Genomic DNA, 19,396 nt, shown 5'->3' with positions numbered 1-19,396 from the left:
CAAACATTTTTATAGCTCTATGCATTCTTTTAACTTTGCCAGTTTCCGTAGCTAGTGGGGAACATAGCTTCTCAAAATTAAAATTGATAAAAACGTATCTGCATTCAAGAATGGTGCAAGAGAGACTTGCTGGACTTGCCACAATGTCAATAGAGCATGAAATAGCTGGAAAACTGGATCTAAAAGAACTAGTGACTGAATTCTCAAAACTTAAAGCAAGAAAAGTCATGTTTTAAGAGCATAGAGTGTTTTTTTATTTGGAGTGTTTTGTAAATACAGGTTAAAGTTCATTGAAGAGTTTTCTTATTTCTTTCTATATTGGATGTGGTGGTAATGGCAGTTAAAGCAGGATAGCATAATGGATGATAAAAATTCGAATTAACATTTTCAATGCATTTTTATTTGAAATCGGACTGAAATATCATCTAGCTGTCGTGTACAAATCTATTCTGAAAATTTCGTGTCTCTATTTTATCTGATCTCAGAAACATTGGTTGGACAGACAAACGGAGGACAAACTGAATGATTAAGCCTCTGTTTGAAAAAAAATGCTTAAAAAACATGAAAAGGAAAAAAGGGGCAAAATGTTTCCCAGTTTACCAAAAACCTCAGCCTAGATCTGCCCTTGGAGTTTGGGGGTGGGGTCACCAATTGCATGGTTTGCCTAGGGTGCCCGTTGCTGGCAGCTAGTCTAGGGCCGCCCCTGGTTGTAAGCAAAACACAAGAAGAAATTCTTCCACTCTACTCTGTGCTGATTAGGCCTCGGCTGCAGTATTGCGTCCAGTTCAGGAAAGATGTGGAGAAATTGGAGAAAGTGCAGAGAAGAGAAACCAAAATGATTAAAGGTCTAGAAAACATGACCTATGAGGGAAGACTGAAAAAACTGGTAACGAGGCCAATTCAATTAAGGAGGAAGTGGGGGATCAGTGCTAACAAGGCCTTAATTGAATTGGCCTCGTTAGCACTGACCCCCTACTTGGTAAGGCATCTTTTCATGTACTGTATATATACACTGCTTACTGTATTTTTCACTCCATGCATCTGATGAAGTGGGTTTTAGCCCACGAAAGCTTATGCCCAAATAAATGTGTTAGTCTCTAAGGTGCTTCAAGGACTCCTCATTGTTTTTGCTGAAACAGACTAACACGGCTACCACTCTGGAACCTGAAAAAAATGGGTTTGTTTAGTCTGGAGAAGAGAAGACTAGGGTCACCCACAAATGCATGTGGACTAACAGTTTTCAAGTGCATAGAAGGTTGTTACAAGGAGGAGAGAGAAATTTGTTCTCGTTAACTTCTGAGGATAGGACAAGAAACAATGGGCTTAAATTGTAGCTAGAGCAGTTTAGGTTGGACATTAGAAAAAATTTAAAACACACAATACACAATAGTCAACTAGGGAGATAAGCCTCTCCCACCTCCTGCCTGGTGGAAACTGTTTCAAGGTGAACTACCTCTGGGTGACCTTGGATGGGTAGATGCTGCCACCACCCAAGTGCAAAAATACACTTTTACAACCCAGGAAGGTGAACTTAGGAATTCCTTCCTGTGGGGTACCCTCAAGCCCTTTAACACACACAGCCCCGGCGAAGAGCTGAGAATGAAAAACAAAGGAAATCAGCTGTTGACACCACCTAATTAAACAACATGTGCACAAACCTCTTAGGATACAAAAACCCAATCCTGTTCTTTAAAAAGGTAAATTTTATTAAAAACAAAAAGAAAGAAAATACATCTGGAACGTAGGCTATTGCTAGATTCAAAAAGAGCAAATATAATAATTAATCATTGAGAATGGTTTTCTTGAGGTCCAGCTTAAAGGTTACAAGCAAAACAAAAGCATTTGGGGGTTAGCACAGAGGAGTCCACAAGCCATAAAGAAATAAAAGAGATAAACCTAATCGTGTCTTCTTAGACATTTCCTGATCTACTTACATATCTGGGGTTTCAAATTAGTAGTTTCTAGGTATGATTTGATCATTTTTTATAGCTGGTGCAAGCTCTTACAGCATAGCTCTGCCTTATCTCTCCTCTCCAGAAGAACAACACAGAGACAAAGGGACAGTTTTTTCCCAATTTTAAAAGGTTCTAGCCTTCCCATTGGCTCTTTTGGTCAGGTGCTCACTCCCTTCCTTTTACCTATGGACATTTCAACCCTTTACAGGTAAAGCAAGCAGAGAACAGCTACTAACAGGGATTTTATAGCTAACTGGCTGGCGGGGTGTCCATAAAAGGGAGCTACCCCCACCTTCATTTATCACACGCCTCCCAAATAACAGACAGTGCTGGCCAGCCTGGTTCAGGTCGGGTCCACACCGGCTGGAATTTCTTCCTGGAGGTTTAGGAATCAGAGTTAATAAGATACATGCACCTCTAATTTTACTAACAATTACATGAAGAACTAAACAGTATTTGTTTATATTTTAAGGACTACAATGACTTAGAATACAGGGTCATTTTCACCTGGCTGATTCAGGGACACCTTCCCAGGAGAGTGCATCAGCCACTTTGTTAGAGGCTCCTCAAATGTGTTGTATTTCAAAATCAAAGTCTTAAAGAGCTAAACTCCACTGAAGAAGTTTTTTGTTAGTCTCTTTGACTGTGTGAAGCCACTTCAGTGCAGCATGGTAAGTCTGCAGCTGGAAATGCGGCCCCAAGGTATAAGCGTAGATTCTCCAGAGCATACACAATGGCGTAACATTCTTTTTCTGAGACTAACCAGTGGCTTTCCCTCTCAGAAAGTTTTTTGCACAGAAACACGACAGGATGAAATTGTTCATCTGGTCCTTCCTCCATTAGAACTGCTCCTACACCATTAGAATCATAGAATATCAGGGTTGGAAGGGACCTCAGGAGGTAATCTAGTCCAACCCCCTGCTCAAAGCAGGACCAATTCCCAACTAAATCATCCCAGCCAGGGCTTTGTCAAGCCGGGCCTTAAAAACCTCCAAGGAAGGAGATTCCACCACCTCCCTAGGTAACGCATTCCAGTGCTTCACCACCCTCCTAGTGAAATAGTGTTTCCTAATATCCAACCTAGACCTCCCCCACTGCAATTTGAGACCATTGCTCCTTGTTCTGTCATCTGCCACCACTGAGAACAGCCGAGCTTCATCCTCTTTGGAACCTCCCTTCAGATAGTTGAAAGCAGCCATCAAATCCCCCCTCATTCTTCTCTTCTGGAGACTAAACAATCCCAGTTCCCTCAGCCTCTCCTCATAAGTAATGTGCTCCGACCCCTAATCATTTTTGTTGCCCTCTGTTGGACTCTTTCCAATATTTCCACATCCTTCTTGTAGTGTGGGGCCCAAAACTGGACACAGTACTCCAGATGAGGCCTCACCAATGTTGAATAAAGGGCAATGATCACGTTTCTCAATCTGCTGGCAATGCCCCTACTTATACAGCCCAAAATGCCATTAGCCTTCTTGGCAACAAGAGCACACTGTCGACTCATATCCAGCTTCTCATCCATTGTGACCCCTAGGTCCTTTTCTGCAGAACTGCTACCTAGCTATTCGGTCCCTAGTCTGTAGCAGTGCATGGGATTCTTCCGTCCTAAGTGCAGGACTCTGCACTTGTCCTTGTTGAACCTCATCAGGTTTTTTTTGGCCCAATCCTCTAATTTGTCTAGATCCCTCTGTGTCTGATCCCTACCCTCCAGCGTATCTATCATGCCCAGTTTAGAGTCATCTGCAAACTTGCTGAGAGTGCAGTCCACACCATCCTCCAGATCATTAATAAAGATATTAAACAAAACTGGCCCCAGGACCGACCCTTGGGGCATTCCATTTGATACCGGCTGCCAACTAGACATGGAGCCATTGATCACTACCCGTTGAGCCCGACGATCTAGCTAGCTTTCTATCCACCTTACAGTCCATTCATCCAGCCCATACTTCTTTAACCTGGCGGCAAGAATACTGTGGGAAACCGTATCAAAAGTTTTGCTAAAGTCAAGGAATAACACATCCACTGCTTTCCCCTCATCCACAGAGCCAGTTATCTCATCATAGAAGGCAATTAGGTTAGTCAGGCACGACTTCCCCTTGGTGAATCCATGCTGACTGTTCCTGATCACTTTCCTCTCCTCTAAGTGTTTCATAATTGATTCCTTGAGGACCTGCTCCATGATTTTTCCAGGGACTGAGGCGAGGCTGACTGGCCTATAGTTCCCCAGATCTTCCTTCTTCCCTTCTTTAAAGATGGGCACTATATTAGCCTTTTTCCAGTCATCCGGGACCTCCCCCAATCGCCATGAGTTTTCAAAGATGATGGCCAATGGCTCCGCAATCACATCCACCAACTCCTTTAGCACCCTCGGATGCAGCGCATCCGGCCCCATGGACTTGTGAACGTCCAGTTTTTCTAAATAGTCCTGAACCACTTCTTTCTCCACGGAGGACTGGTTATCTCCTCCCCATACTGTGCTGCCCAGTCCAAAAGTCTGGGAGCTGACCTTGTTTGTGAAGACAGAGGCAAAAAAAGCATTGAGTACATTAGCTTTTTCCGCATCCTCTGTCACTAGGTTGCCTCCCTCATTCAGTAAGGGGCCCACACTTTCCTTGACTTTCTTCTTGTTGCTAACATACCTGAAGAAACCCTTCTTGTTATTCTTAACATCTCTTGCTAGCTGCAACTCCAAGTGCAATTTGGCCTTCCTGATTTCACTCTTGCATGCCTGAGAGATATTTTTGTACTCCTCCCTGGTCATTTGTCCAATCTTCCACTTCCTGTAAGCTTCTTTTTTGCGTTTAAGGTCAGCATCCGAAGAAGTGGGCTGTAGTCCACGAAAGCTTATGCTCTAATAAATTTGTTAGTCTCTAAGGTGCCACAAGTACTCCTGTTCTTCTTTTTAAGGATTTCACTGTTAAGCCAACCTGGTTGCCTGTCATATTTACTATTTTTTCTACACATCATGATGGTTTGTTCCTGCAATCGCAATAAGGATTCTTTAACATACAGCCAGCTCTCCTGGACCCCTTTGCCCTTCATGTTATTCTCCCAGGGGATCCTGCCCATCAGTTCCCTGAGGGAGTCAAAGTCTGCTTTTCTGAAGTCCAGGGTTCATATTCTGCTGCTCTCCTTTCTTCCTTGTGTCAGGATCCTGAACTCGACCATCTCATGGTCACTGCCTCCCAGGTTCCCATCCAGTTTCACTTCCCCTACTAATTCTTCCCGGTTTGTGAGCAGCAGGTCAAGAAAAGCTCTGCCCCTAGTTAGTTCCTCCAGCACTTGCACCAGGGAATTGTCCCCTACACTTTCCAAAAACTTCCTGGATTGTCTGTGCACCGCTGTATTGCTCTCCCAGCAGATATCAGGGTGATTAAAGTCTCCCATGAGAACCAGGGCCTGCGATCTAGCAACTTCTGTTAGTTGCCGGAAGAAACCCTCGTCCACCTCATCCCCCTGGTCTGGTGGTCTATAGCAGACTCCGACTACTTCTCAACTTTATCCAGAGACTCTCAGGTTTTTCTACAGTTTCATACCGGAGCTCTGAGCAGTCATACTCCTCTCTTACATACAGCGCATCTCCCCCACCTTTTCTGCCCTGCCTGTCCTTCCTGAACAGTTTATATCCATCCAAGACAGTACTCCAGTCATGTGAGTTATCCCACCAAGTCTCTGTTATTCCAATCGCATCATAGTTCCCTGACTGTGCCAGGACTTCCAGTTCTCCCTGCTTGTTTCCCAGGCTTCTTGCATTTGTGTATAGGCATTTAAGATAACTCATTGATCGTCCCGCTTTCTCAGTATGAGACAGGAGTCCTCCCCTCTTACGCTCTCCTGCTTGTGCTTCCTCCCAGGATCCCATTTCTCCACTTACCTCAGGGTTTGGTCTCTTTCCCCCAGTGAACCTAGTTTAAAGCCCTCCTCACTAGGTTAGCCAGCCTGCTTGCGAAGATGCTCTTCCCTCTCTTCGTTAGGTGGAGCCCATCTCTGCCTAGCACTCCTCCTTCTTGGAACACCATCCCATGGTCGAAGAATCCAAAGCCTTCTCTCCGACACCACCATTCGTTGACTTCCATGATTCGACGGTCTCTACCCAGGCCTTTTCCTTGCACAGGGAGGATGGACGAGAACACCATTTGCACCTCAGACTCCTTTATCCTTCTTCCCAGAGCCACGTAGTCTGCAGTGATCCGCTCAAGGTCATTCTTGGCAGTATCATTGGTTCCCACGTGGAGAAGCAGGAAGGGGTAGCGATCCGAGGGCTTGATGAGTCTCGGCAGTCTCTCCGTCAAATCGTGAATCCTAGCTCCTGGCAAGCAGCAGACCTCTTGGTTTTCCCAGTCGGGGCGGCAGATAGATGACTCAGTCCCCCTGAGGAGGGAGTCCCCGACCACCACCACCCTCCTCCTCCTCTTGGGAGTGGTGGTTGTGGAACCCTCATACCTAGAACAGTGCATCTTTTGCCTTCCAATCGGTGGAGTCTCCTTCTGCTCCCTTCCTTCAGAAGGGACATCTAGTCCATTCTCCGCATTAGTACCTGTAGAGAGAACATGGAAACGATTGCTCACCTGTATCTCCATTGCTGGTGCATGGACGCTCCTCTTTCTCCTTCTGGAGGTCACATGCTGCCAAACTTCTTCACCATCCTTCTGTCCCTGCTGCGCCTGCTCTGAATCTTCAGAACATTGTGGCCGTAGAAGCATCTCCTGACGTCTGGCCAAGAAATCTTAATTTTCCCTTATGCAACGTAGAGTCGATACTCATTTCTCCAGACCTCGAACCTTCTCTTCCAATATGGAGACCAGCTTGCACTTTGTACAGACAAAGTCACTTCTGTCCTGTGGAAGAAAGACAAACATGGCACAATCAGTGCAGGTTACAACAGCTGATCGCTCATCTTCCATGTCACCTTCCTCTTAAGAGCTTCCTCAGCTGTTGCAGTAACTACTCAGAGAAACCCGCAGATGAAAACCTCAGTGAGCTCTCCCCAGGTGAACTCCCAGGCAAACTCCCTCTGTTAGCCTCTGCTGTTCGCTGCTGACTGCTCTTATATACGAGGCCCACTCAAGGCCCACCTGGAACAAAGCACTCCTAATTCACACTTTTCAAACAAACAAGCAAGCAATCAAGCACACGGTCAAACTGACAAACTGTCCCAGCAACAGACACTCAGATACTCACCAACACAGCCCCCCTAATGCAGCACTTAGTGTACCTCCTCTCGGACAGATCCCAGGCAATTCCCTCTGTTAGCCTCTGCTGTTCGCCGCACCTCTCAGGCTCATCTGTGGTTATGACAAGCGGTTGGTTGAAGTCCAGGGCCCTTAGTACAGGGTCAGACGTAAGGGCCGCCTTAAGCTGGTTAAAGGCTTTCTGACACTTCTCAGTTCACTGAACTGCATTTGGCTGTTTTTTCCTGGTCTGTCAGTGGGGTGGCAATTTGGCTGTAATGTGGTACAAATCGTCGGTAATCAGAGGCGGATTTAGAGTTAGTGGGGCCCTGTGCTCAGCTTCATTTTTGGGGCCCCTCCTTGGGACCCAGCCAAGAAAAAGAACATTCTCTCTAATCTCCCTCCTGCCCCCTTTTTTATTGTCTTTTTCTTCATCTGCCTCCTATAAGTAATAGGAAGAAAATGAAAATAAAGTGAGGTACCTTAATTGTTTTTGTAGTCTAACTTATTTTTCCACGGACCACTTGAAAATCACAGAGGGTCTCAGCAGACCACTTAACGATCTTTCCAAATATTGTTTGTACCCTTAGCTAACTATTGTAAAGCGCTTTGGATAAGAGCGCTTTATAAAAAAAATGTAAAAAACCATTGGGGTGTGGGGTCTGGCCAGGACTTAGGGTGTGGGAGAGACTCAGGTCTGTGGGTTCAAGATCTGGGAGGAAGTTAGGGTACAGGAGCAGGCTGGGAGTTGGGGTGCAGGGTCTGGCCAGGAGTTAGGGTGCAGGAGGGGGCTCAGGGCTGGGGCAGGGGGTTGGGGTGTGGAGCGCTTACCTGGGGCAGCTCCCATTTGATACAAGGGGTGCAGGTGGTGATGGGGGGGTGCAGGAGTCAGGGCATGGGATGTGGAGGGCTGGGTATGTGTGGGGGATGCAGGAGTCAGGGAGGGCAGGGGGCTGAGGGTGTGTGAGGGGGGTGCAGGAGTCAGGGCACAGGCCTGGGGGTGTGGGTGGGGTTGTGGGGGTTCTCCCAGCCCCCTGCCCCACCCCAACCCTCTGCCATGAGCGGCTCATGGCAGGGGGAAGGAGGTATGTGTAGGGGGAGTGCAGAGGCTCCATCTTTGCTTTGCTCTGCCCCAATTCCACTCCCTTCCCCAAAGCCCCACCCCCGCCTCTTCTCCGCCTCCTCCCCTGAGCGTGCTGAGGCCCCGCTCCTCCACCTCTGTCCCAGAGCGACCTGAGCACCGGCAAACAGCTGTTCAGCAGTGGTAGCAGTGCTGGGAGGGAGGGAAGGGGCGGGAATGTTGAACGCTCAGGGGAGGAGGTGGGGTAGAGGAGGGAGACTGGGGAGCTTGGCTGCCGGTGGGGGCACCCTATGTTTTACTGTAAATCCGCCTCTGCCTCAGGGCGTCCTTCACCTCCTTGTTCCTCAAGCTGTAGATCAGGGGGTTCAGCATGGGGATCACAAGGGTATAGAACACAGGCACCATTTTCTCCCGGTCCACTGAGCTGCCAGATGAGGGTTGTAAATATGTAAAGATCAGGGACCCATATAAGATGGAAATGACAGTCAGGTGGGAGGCGCAGGTGGAGAAGGTTTTGTGCCTTCCTGCAGTGGCGCAGATCCTCAGGATGGCAAAGATGATGTAAATGTAGGAGATGAGGATAATGAGAATGGTGCCTATTGTTTCTATGGCTGCAAGATGAAATGCATGAGCTTATTGATGCTAAAGTCAGAACACGAGCTTTCTTGGAGTGGGTGAATATTGCAGAAGAAATGACCGAGGACATTGGAGTGGCCAAAGGACAGACTGAATACAGTAATGTGGCTATTTTGGTACTAGATTTCTAAAATTCTTTACCTTATCAATGTGAAAAATTAAAACAAACGTGCGCACGCGCACACATACACACACGTTTCAATTGTCCTGTTTGAACTAATCACATTTCACCATAATATGAAACCACAAGAAACGTCAAGAGAAAAAAAATTATATTAAACAGACCATTGAAAAATAAAGTACTTTTTCCACAAAATGTAATTGTAATGCATTATTATATTCTTTATCATTTCCAGGTTTCAGAACTGATCCTAAAACATCATCAACTCTTACCTTGTTATAACAACACAATATCCAGAACATTTTCAAATGCTGTGTTCCCTCTTAACTGTGATGTAATGTGAGATAAAAAATAAATTAATTCAAGAATCATTACCAGCCAAAATTGCTAGTAAAGTAAACAAAAAATCTAATTTCTAAGTGAATCACACTGATACTGTAGCTATTCTGAGAAACTGAACTGAAAGACAATGGCAGAGAAAAAGAATTATTTTAAAAAGAAGGAGGTGAGCATTTTGGAATTTCAAAAGTCTGCTTGCTTGGAAGCGATTGACGATTGCAAATGTTTTTTTTTCCAAGTCAGCATTTTTGAAATGTCAACCACAAACAATGCAACGTTGCCAATTGCAAATATAACTTTCTTATTATGAAACTAAAAAGCCAGGCCACAGCCACCTGATCTATGGCAAGGAGGTGCTTGGAGTTGTTGGTGTCACTAGGCATAGCTACCAGGTAACTCGGGAGAGTGGAAGGCCAGAAGTGCCGATGAAGCTCTTCTGCTCTGGGTCTAAATGAGCCACAGTGACTCCATCTTGTGAACATTAACCAGCCTAAAGTGCTGACAGCCTAAAAAGCAAAATATATAATGGTCAGCTTTTCTAGCAGACAGCTGCTGTTTCGCTCACTCACAAACGCTGTAGTGATAAGAGCGGGGGAAGGAAGAGGGAGGGCAAGACTGCATGTGCACAGGCCTGCGAAGGTCGAAAGATAAGCATGTGAATGGGAAAGTTTCTAACATGCACACTGTGTACCTGCTGTAACTGTTGTCTGGAAGGGAGGGGTAAGGGTGAAATAGACAAAGGCTTGCACAGAAACTGCTGGGAATATAAAAGGGAAAACGTGTTTGTATGCACTGCACTTGATTTGAGATATGTTGGTCTCCTAGTGCCTATTCTGAGATCTCGAATAAATTTGCTTTGTTTCTCCACCTTGGTGTCTGGCAACACCAACCTTTTAGGCTGGCAACAGTTTTGGCGTCCCTAGGGTTACCATATTGAACAAATAAAAAAAGAGGACCCTCCATGGGGCCCTGGCCTCGCCCATTTTCCACCCCAGGCCCGCCCCAGCCCCGCCCCAACTCCGCCCCTCCTCCCTCCCACTCCCAGCCAGGCGAAAAGGGCTGCCTGAGCGCTACCGGCTTCACGGTTTGCCGGGCAGCCCCCAGACCCTGCGCCCCCGGCCGGCGCTTCCCCAGCACAGCTGGAGCCCAGGAGGGGAAGCGCCCAGCCGGGGTCGCAGGGTATGGAGGCTCCCCGGCAAACCGTGAAGCCGGTAGCGCTTGGGTTTTGGGCAGCCCCTATGCCTCCGGACCCTGCGCCCCCGGCCGGGCACTTCCCCTCCCGGGCTCCAGTGGCGCAGAGTCCAGAGGCATGGGGGCTGCCCAAAGTCCGTAGCGCTCGGCTCTTAAACAGAGCCGAAGAGTCAGGGGAGGAGCAGAGCAGCCGCGGGAGGGGAAGTGCCCGGCCGGCATTTTCCCGGACATGTTCGGCTTTTTGGCAATTCCCCCCGGACGGGGGTTTGATTGCCGAAAAGCCGGACATGTCCAGGAAAAACCGGACGTATGGTAACCCTATGGCGTCCTGGGTGGGCTCGAGGCTGAAATTTAGCCTTGTCCGGATCCCTTCTGGCGGCCGACGGATTACGACACCGCCCGACACCCAGAGCGCTCACCGATGACTTCATTGGGGGCCTCGGCGGAGACGTGATTTGCTCGACCCCAGAGGGCACAACGGTGCACGCACTCGGACAGTGGAGAAGCAGCTGTGGGCTACGGTGCAGAACCAGACCCTTGGATAAGGTAGGAACAAGTCCAGTGCCCAGAGTCTCCCTAGAGTATGGGGCAGGAACAGAGTACAGTTGGCAGGGTACAGTTTACACCCTTAGAATGCATTCTGGGGAACTGGAAAGTGTTTGGATCTGACCAGTTGATTAAAAGTAAATTGAAAAGGTTCTGTACAGTTGATTGGCCTCCGTATCAGCTAGAGTGCCAAGAAAGGTGGCCACCGGAAGGATCACTTAATTACAACACGATCATTCAGTTACTTTTGTTTTGTCAAAGAACAGGTAAATGGAATGAACATCTCCATGCGTATACGTTTATGGTGTTAAGAAATAGGACTGATATTTTGCACAAGTGCCATTTGACTCCGACAGACTCGGTAGTAACGGCTGCTAAACCCCAGAACCCTCCCACAGTTGTAATGGCAGAATCGGTGTCCCCTTCGGCTCCTCCACCCCCACAGGCTCCAGAGAGTACCCCTTTGGTGGGATTGTATCTGTTGATTACTGAGAATGTGGTAGCCCATCCAGGAACACAGGATCGTGCAGCCCAGATTGTGTCTGTGTATTCTCATGTGCCTTTTAACCCTGTACATCTAGCTGCTTTTAAGGCAGAGGCAGGGGAGTTCTCAACGAATCCAAGCAGGTTTATTTCAATCTTTGAAGGGTGTCTGGCTAGCCATAAGCCTGACTGGGATGATTGCAATATACTTATGAGAACCTTGTTGTCTGAGGTGGAGCGGAATCAGGTTATAGCTAAGGCTAAGGAGGAAGCACAGAGAAGGCATTTAAGGTTTAAAAGGAAAGCTATTGGACTCCAGAGGTTGTACAGAGTGGAATCCTCAGAAGTGAGTGTGCTCGTCCTGGTTTGTTGCTTCAAAGCTCTTGTCATAACTATAAAGGGAAGGGTAACAGCTGTCCTGTGTACAGTACTATAAAATCCCTCCTGGCCAGAGACTCCAAAATCCTTTTCCCTGTAAAGGGTTAAGAAGCTCAGGTAACCTGGCTGGCATCTGACCTAAAGGACCAATAAGGGTACAAGATACTTTCAAATCTTGGGGGGAGGGAAAGGCTTTTGTTTGTGTTTTTTGTTTGGGAGTGCGTTCGCTCTTGGGACTGAGAGAGACCAGACATCAATCCAGGTTCTCCCCATCTTTCTAAACAAGTCTCTCATATTTCAAACTTGTAAGTAAAAAGCCAGGCAAGGCGTCTTAGTTTTACTTTGTTTTCTCAACTTGTAAATGTACCTTTTACTAGAATGTTTATCTTTGTTTGCTGTACTTTGAACCTAAGACTAGAGGGGAGTTCTCTGAGCTCTTTAAGTTTGATTACCCTGTAAAGTTATTTTCCATACTGATTTTACAGAGATGATTTTTACCTTTTTCTTTAATTAAAAACCTTCTTTTTAAGAACCTGATTGATTTTTCCTTGTTTTAGATCCAAGGGGGTTGGATCTGTATTCACCGGGAGTTGGTGGGAGGAAGGAGGGGGAATGGTTAATTTCTCCTTGTTTTAGATCCCAGGGGGGTTGGAACTGTATTCACCCGGAGTTGGTGGGAGCAAGGAGGGGAATGGTTAATTTCTCCTTGTTTTAAGATCCAAGGGGTTTGGATCTGTATTCACCAGGGAATTGGTGAAGGTCTCTCAAGGCTTCCCAGGGACGGAATCCATTGGGATGGTGGCAGCGGACCAGAGCTAAGCTGGTAGTTAAGCTTAGAAGTTTTCATGCAAGCCCCTACATTTGTACCCTAAAGTTCAAAGTGGGGATACAGCCCTGACATGGTGGCAGAGGTGGGATCATTTTAAACCCAAAAGCCAGTAAGATTTTTTTTTCCTTCTAGCTGCTTGGAAAGCAGAGTTGAAGGTAGATGCATATCTTATCTCTCCTTCCCTGAAGGCAGAGGTGTTAAGTTTTTTTTTAACAAGGTCCTTTGTTAAGAGAAGTGTTCAAATGAGCAAACAAACGACTGGTAAAAGGAATTTACAAGCTGAATTGTTTTTTTTTTCTTTTTACATCCTCAGGAGTAGCTAGTTAGAAAGTCTCTGTTAACTCAGCAGCAGCCAGAGCTGAGAGCTTCCCAGTTTCAGTCAACTGCAGAGGGAGTGACCCAGCACAAGAAAACAGGAAAATGACTACAAAAGAAGAAAAAGCCAAAGAGGAGGCCCACAAGAGAGCTCTGGAGCTGAAAGAAAAAGAGATAGAGCTGAGAGACAGAAAAGAGAAAGCCAAAGAGGGGGCCCACAAGAGAGAGATGGAGCTAAAAGAAAGAGAAGAGAAAGCCAAAGAGGAGGCCCACAAGAGAGAGATGGAGCTGAAAGAAAAAGATATGGAGCTGAAAGAAAAAGAGATGGAGGAGAGAGAAAAAGAAAGGAAGCATGAACTGGAAGTAGCAAAGGCTAAGCCGGATACAACAGCCAATCCTAACAACCCCTCTCCAGGTACCACTTTCCATCCCAGAAAATTCCCCACCTACAAGGCAGGCGATGATACTGAGGCCTTCTTAGAAAATTTTGAAAGGTCCTGCCTTGGATACAACATCGCTGCAGACCAGTACATGGTAGAGCTGAGACCGCAGCTCAGTGGACCCTTAGCAGAGGTGGCGGCTGAAATGCTTAAGGAACACATGAACAGTTATGAACTTTTTAAAAACAAGGCCAGACTCAGAATGGGGCTAACACCCACCTGACAGTTCTGTATAGAAGTTATGTTACTGAAAGGATGTATAATGGCAATGTGTATGTGTTCATTGTTGGAGAAAAGGTGTCTGAGTGAAAAGTGGAAGGTTCCTTTGTAAGTTAGAAGAAGCCGAGAAATGGAGAAGGAAAAAGCACAGAATGAGTTAACTGGGAAAATATAGCTAGCAAGCTCATTCATGCTGGCCCTATCCAAGGACATTGTTCACAGCCAAGACTTGGCTGACAACCAAGAGAAAGGGGGGCCTGAATGTGCCCAAGCAACTATGAGATCTGCAAAATACTACCAGGCATAATGAGGACAACAGAAGGGTTTAAAAGCAGCTTTGCTGGACAGTATTGGCCCAGGGATTTAAAAATTCCCCCACTCTGTTCGGACAGGCTCTGACCAGAGATTTGGAGGAGTGGGACAATGAGGACAAAGCCCTCCTTCTGCAATATGTAGATGATTTGCTAATTGCTGCTGTGGGTCTAATCCCTTGTCTTAAAGCTACTGTGAGTCTCCTGAACTTTATTGGACTCCGAGGATACAGGGTAGCTCGAAGCAAAGTTCAAATTGCACTCCCTGAAGTTCAGTATCTGGGATTTCACATCAGACAGGGAGAAAGCCTCCTTTCTGTCATTTGAGAGGCTATCTGCCAAGTTCCTATCCCTAGTTACCGTAAACGTCTTAGAGCATTTTTGGGCATGGCAGGTTTTTGCAGAATATGGATCCCAGAGTTTGGACTGTGGGCTAAACCTCTGTATGAATGTGTTAAGGGAGCGGATCATGACCCCTTTCACTGGTCCCCAGAAGCGGACAGGGCATTTCAGTTACTAGGTGTCTGGAAACGTCCCGTGGCATACTTCTCTAAGCAACTGGATCAAGTTTCAAAGGGTTGGCCAGCATGTTTGAGGGCGGTAGCAGCCACTGCCCTAGTACTTGGGGAAGCTGAAAAACTGACACTGGGAGGAACTGTGCAAGTGTATATTCCCCATATGGTTCAAGCCCTGCTGTATACTAAGGGTAGTCTCTGGCTCACACAGGCTCGGGTTGCTCGGTACCCAGCGAAACTGTTAGAGAACCCTGAAGTTAACCCTGCAAACCTGTCCCTCCCTTAATCCAGCTACCCTGCTACCAGAGACAGAAAAGCAGGAACATGACTGTCTGGAAATCATAGATGCCCACTACTCTAGCCGCCCAGATTTAAAAGATCAACCACTCCCAAATGCTGACTTGGAATGGTATACAGATGGCAGTAGTACTGTTGTAAATGGGAAAAGGAGGGCAGGTTATGCTATTGTGACACTTCATGATACCATGGAAGCTGAAAGTTTACCTGCTGGGACATCTGCCCAACTTGCTGAACTAGTGGCCCTGACTCGTGCACTCGAGCTGGCAAAAGACAAACGGGTTAATATCTTTACTGACTCAAAGTATGCTTTTGGGGTATTGCATGCTCACGCTGGTCTGTGGAAGCAAAGGGGAATGCTAACAGCCCAAGGTTCTCCGGTTAAGCATGGGTTTCAAATTCTCCGGCTGTTAGAAGTGGTACAACTCCCCTTAGCAGTAGCAGTGGTACATTGCAAAGCCCATCAAAAGGAAGATCAAGATGTAACCAAGGGGAATGCCAGAGCAGACAGGGAAACCAAGCGTGCTGCTACCCTGAAATCACCAACAGAAGAGAATGCCCAAATGCATGCCCTTATCCCATCAGTAGGTGAGCTTGCAGCCCCTCAGTATTCCCATGATGACAGAAACCTGGCTGACAGGCTCGGTCTCCAGGAAAAGGAGGGATGGCTTTATTCCACAGAGGGAAAAATCCTCCTGCCCAAGGTTCTGATTCGACCAGTGTTGCAGAAACTGCATCAGACCACACACGCAGGCAGAGAGGCTCTTACCCAGCTTATGAATAAATATTTTCTAACCTCTGGACTTAAACCCCTAGCCTCACAGGTACAGGCTGAATGTTTAATCTGCCAAAAGAACAACCCTCGACCAGGAGTAGCAGTGTTACCAGCCACTCTGGAACGTACCCCAGGCCCAGGATTGGTGTGGCAAATAGACTTTACTGAGTTTCCCAGGACCCAAGGGTACAGGTACCTCCTCGTCTTGGTGAATCAATTCAGTGGATGGCCTGAAGCCTTCCCATGTCGTAACAACACTGCCAAGACAGTGGCTCTTAAGTTGGTTAAGGAGATCATTCCTCGCTTCGGCCTCCCCCAGTGGATGGAATCTGATAATGGAACACACTTCACCTCTCAAGTTGTTCAAAAGATATCAAGTGCTCTGCAAATCCCCTGCAAGCTCCACACACCATGGCGACCACAAGCCAGTGGAGTAGTAGAACGCACAAATCAGACACTCAAGCGACACCTCTCAAAGGTCTGTCAGGAGGCCTCTCTTAGGTGGCCTGATGCTTTGCCCCTTGTGTTACTCCACATTCGTGCTCTCCCCAAGGGTAGGTTAGAGCTTAGTCCCTTCGAGATTATGTTTGGAAGGGCATGGCCTCTGAATGGTACGCCAGTTCTGGCAGGGGAGTGGGAGATGGGGTATGGTTTCTTGTCTCAGTACATGTGCTCTCTGTCTGCTGTTCTTTCTTCTCTTCACAGATATACCAAAGATTCACAGCCTCTTCTGCTGGATACCCCGGTCCACTCCCTGCAGCCTGGTGACTCAATTCTCAAGCTGACCTGGAAGCATGAGCCTCTCCAAGAGAAGTGGAAAGGACCCCATATCATCCTGCTTGTTTCCCAAATAGCGGCAAAGGTCAAAGGACACAAGAAATGGATTCATCACTCTCGACTGAAAGCAGTACCCGCTCCTGAACAGTGGACTGTCCAGCCTGCTGAGAAGACTGCTAATGACGATTTGGGACTTAAGCTGTTATTCAAAAGACTGTAAGGGTCACTGGAAATGCCTGGTGATCTTTCTGAACAGCCACAGCACACTCCCCACGAGAACCCTGGGCATTGGTTTTATCTATTCACAGTAGGCCAACCTAACCTATGGTCCTGGTCCCTTTATTTTTTTATTTGTTTGATATCAATATTTCTTATCAACTGGGCATTTGGGTTGTTGTAATCACAATGTGGATTCAGGTTTAGGGTCTCTCACAACATTCCTTTTTGTCACAGAAGCACTCCTTCTGTTACCTAATGTTTCATCCACATCGCATGCAGGATGGGGAGCCATCCCTGCAGATATGGCCTACACAATGGCTCTTGGAATTCCCACTATAGTAGCACTCTTAAGCCCCAGCCTATTCGTCTACACTCTCCACCCACTGGTCTCATATGTTATCAGCAAGCCAGTACAAGTAATCATACCTGGTTTGCAGGCATTAGTAAGTGTAGATTTTATATTGGTCCTGGTATAAGTCTCACTGTTCCTTTACTAAATGCCAGCGGTTGGCAAATCGGCTCTGCATTCTTTGCCCTTTCCCCACAAGCCATCCTACGGGACCTACAAAGTAACAATGGAAAGGCTAGTTATGGTGAAGCATTCTGGGTTTGTGGTAATAGTGCCGATAAATAGCTCCCTCATGGTTGGCATGGTAGCTGTTACAAAGGCTATCTCGCTCCCCCCCTCCGTGTTCTCACCAAGGTTCCCTCAGGTCGCCCTAGGTACTATCGGTCCCTGAGAGCTACCATTGAACCCATTGCTGAAGGAGACAGGTTTGGGATGATATCCCTCCCTTCCTATGGGGTGGGACGGCTAACCCAACTCTACAGAAGACTGTCTAAATTTCTCACTCAGTTTGCCAATGATACCCTGGCCATAGAGAAATGCATAAGTGCTGAACTGTACCAGCTTCGACTGCTGGCTTTGCAAAACCGCCAGGCCCTAGATTATGTGTTAGCTTCACAGGGTGGGGTATGTGCCCTTATTGGAGAAGAATGTTGTACCTATGTCCCGGAGTTTTCACAGGATATTAACAAGCATATCTTGTCAGCCGAACAGGCCTTGAACCAGTGGAAGGCCCAGGAAGGGGAACCCACTATTTTTGATTCCCTTTGGGGTTGGTTACCTGGTCTAGGAGGACTAGGGGGAGGCATTGTTCGCATCTTGCTCACAGGTGTTGTGATATATTTTGTCCTTTTCCTTTTGCTCGCTTGCTGTAAAGTGCTCATATGTAAGATTTGTACCTCCCATACCCCAGAAGTTCCCTTATACCCTCTCATTGATAATCCTGATTGCATGGAGCTTAATCGCATTTTGTCTTTAGAGTATGAGAAAACTCTGTCAAAGGTTTGTTGAGTGTTCTCAAAGGAAGGATTGTTGGTGTCACTAGGCATAGCTACCAGGTAACTCGGGAGAGTGGAAGGCCAGAAGTGCCGATGAAGCTCTTCTGCTCTGGGTCTAAATGAGCCACAGTGACTCCATCTTGTGAACATTAACCAGCCTAAAGTGCTGACAGCCTAAAAAGCAAAATATATAATGGTCAGCTTTTCTAGCAGATAGCTGCTGTTTCGCTCACTCACAAACGCTGTAGTGATAAGAGCGGGGGAAGGAAGAGGGAGGGCAAGACTGCATGTGCACAGGCCTGCGAAGGTCGAAAGATAAGCATGTGAATGGGAAAGTTTCTAACATGCACACTGTGTACCTGCTGTAACTGTTGTCTGGAAGGGAGGGGTAAGGGTGAAATAGACAAAGGCTTGCACAGAAACTGCTGGGAATATAAAAGGGAAAACGTGTTTGTATGCGCTGCACTTGATTTGAGATATGTTGGTCTCCTAGTGCCTATTCTGAGATCTCGAATAAATTTGCTTTGTTTCTCCACCTTGGTGTCTTCATTGGTGCAAAGCACACCGGGCAAGGAACCTCGCTGTTTGCCTCCTCGGGCCCTTTTAGGCTGGCAACAGAGTGATAGATTTAAGCCTCATATTAGCACTCTAGCAACTTTCCATAATTAAAACAGTTAGAAGCCATGCTATTTATAACAAGTCAATTAAAACCACAAGCTTAGAATAAATAGTGATAAAGCCCTGAGCCTAATTCCAGGTTGCTGCAGTGCATTCCGGTCTCCCACAGTATTCTTGCCGGCAAGTTAAAGAAGTATGGGCTGGATGAATGGACTATAAGGTGGATAGAAAGCTGGCTAGCTCGTCGGGCTCAACGGGTAGTGATCAATGGCTCCATGTCTAGTTGGCAGCCGGTATCAAGCAGAGTGCCCCAAGGTTCGGTCCTGGGCCTGGTTTTGTTCAATATCTTCATTAATGATCTGGAGGATGGTGTGGACTGCACTCTCAGCAAGTTTGCAGATGACACTAAACTAGGAGGAGTGGTAGATATGCTGGAGGGTAAGGATAGGATACAGAGGGACCTAGACAAATTAGAGGATTGGGCCAAAAGAAACCTGATGAGGTTCAACAAGGACAAGTGCAGAGTCCTGCACTTAGGACAGAAGAATCCCATGCACTGCTACAGAGTAGGGACCTAATGGCTAGGCAGCAGTTCCGCAGAAAAGGACCTAGGGGTTACCGTGGACAAGAAGCTGGATATAAGTCAACAGTGTGCCCTTGTTGCCAAGAAGGCTAATGGCATTTTGGGCTGTATAAGTAGGGGCATTTCCAGCAGATTGAGGAACGTGATCATCCCCCTCTATTCGACATTGGTGAGGCCTCATCTGGAGTACTGTGTCCAGTTTTGGGCCCCACACTACAAGAAGGATGTGGAAAAATTGGAAAGACTCCAGCAGAAG

General features: G+C 47.0%; 1 protein-coding gene across 4 annotated transcripts; it reads left to right on the top strand.

The window, feature by feature from the left end:
* The first annotated feature begins 10,585 nt into the window (after positions 1 to 10,585).
* On the top strand, positions 10,586 to 18,474 carry LOC128826738 (DNA ligase 1-like). 4 transcript variants are annotated; one of them, XM_054010196.1, is made up of 3 exons: positions 11,896 to 12,203; positions 13,041 to 13,457; positions 16,305 to 18,474. In XM_054010196.1, exons 2-3 carry the CDS (start codon positions 13,148 to 13,150, stop codon positions 16,382 to 16,384), a joined length of 390 nt encoding a protein of 129 aa, XP_053866171.1. In that variant the 5' UTR covers positions 11,896 to 12,203; positions 13,041 to 13,147; the 3' UTR covers positions 16,385 to 18,474. The 4 variants fall into 4 exon arrangements, 3 of the variants coding, with proteins under 3 accessions (XP_053866170.1, XP_053866171.1, XP_053866169.1); XR_008442882.1 differs by lacking the exons at positions 11,896 to 12,203; positions 13,041 to 13,457 and adding an exon at positions 10,586 to 11,037; XM_054010195.1 differs by lacking the exon at positions 11,896 to 12,203 and adding an exon at positions 10,604 to 11,037 and having other exon boundaries at positions 13,041 to 18,474.
* The last annotated feature ends 922 nt before the right edge of the window (positions 18,475 to 19,396 follow it).

This window comes from Malaclemys terrapin, chromosome 20, assembly GCF_027887155.1.
Source record: "Malaclemys terrapin pileata isolate rMalTer1 chromosome 20, rMalTer1.hap1, whole genome shotgun sequence".
Taxonomy (NCBI): Eukaryota; Metazoa; Chordata; order Testudines; family Emydidae; genus Malaclemys; species Malaclemys terrapin.
This window is presented reverse-complemented; position numbering and strand designations above follow the sequence as displayed.

Bases quoted from the DNA above. Each gene is read 5' to 3' on its own strand.
- LOC128826738 (XM_054010195.1), top strand. From the start codon at position 15,013: ATGGAAGCTGAAAGTTTACCTGCTGGGACATCTGCCCAACTTGCTGAA.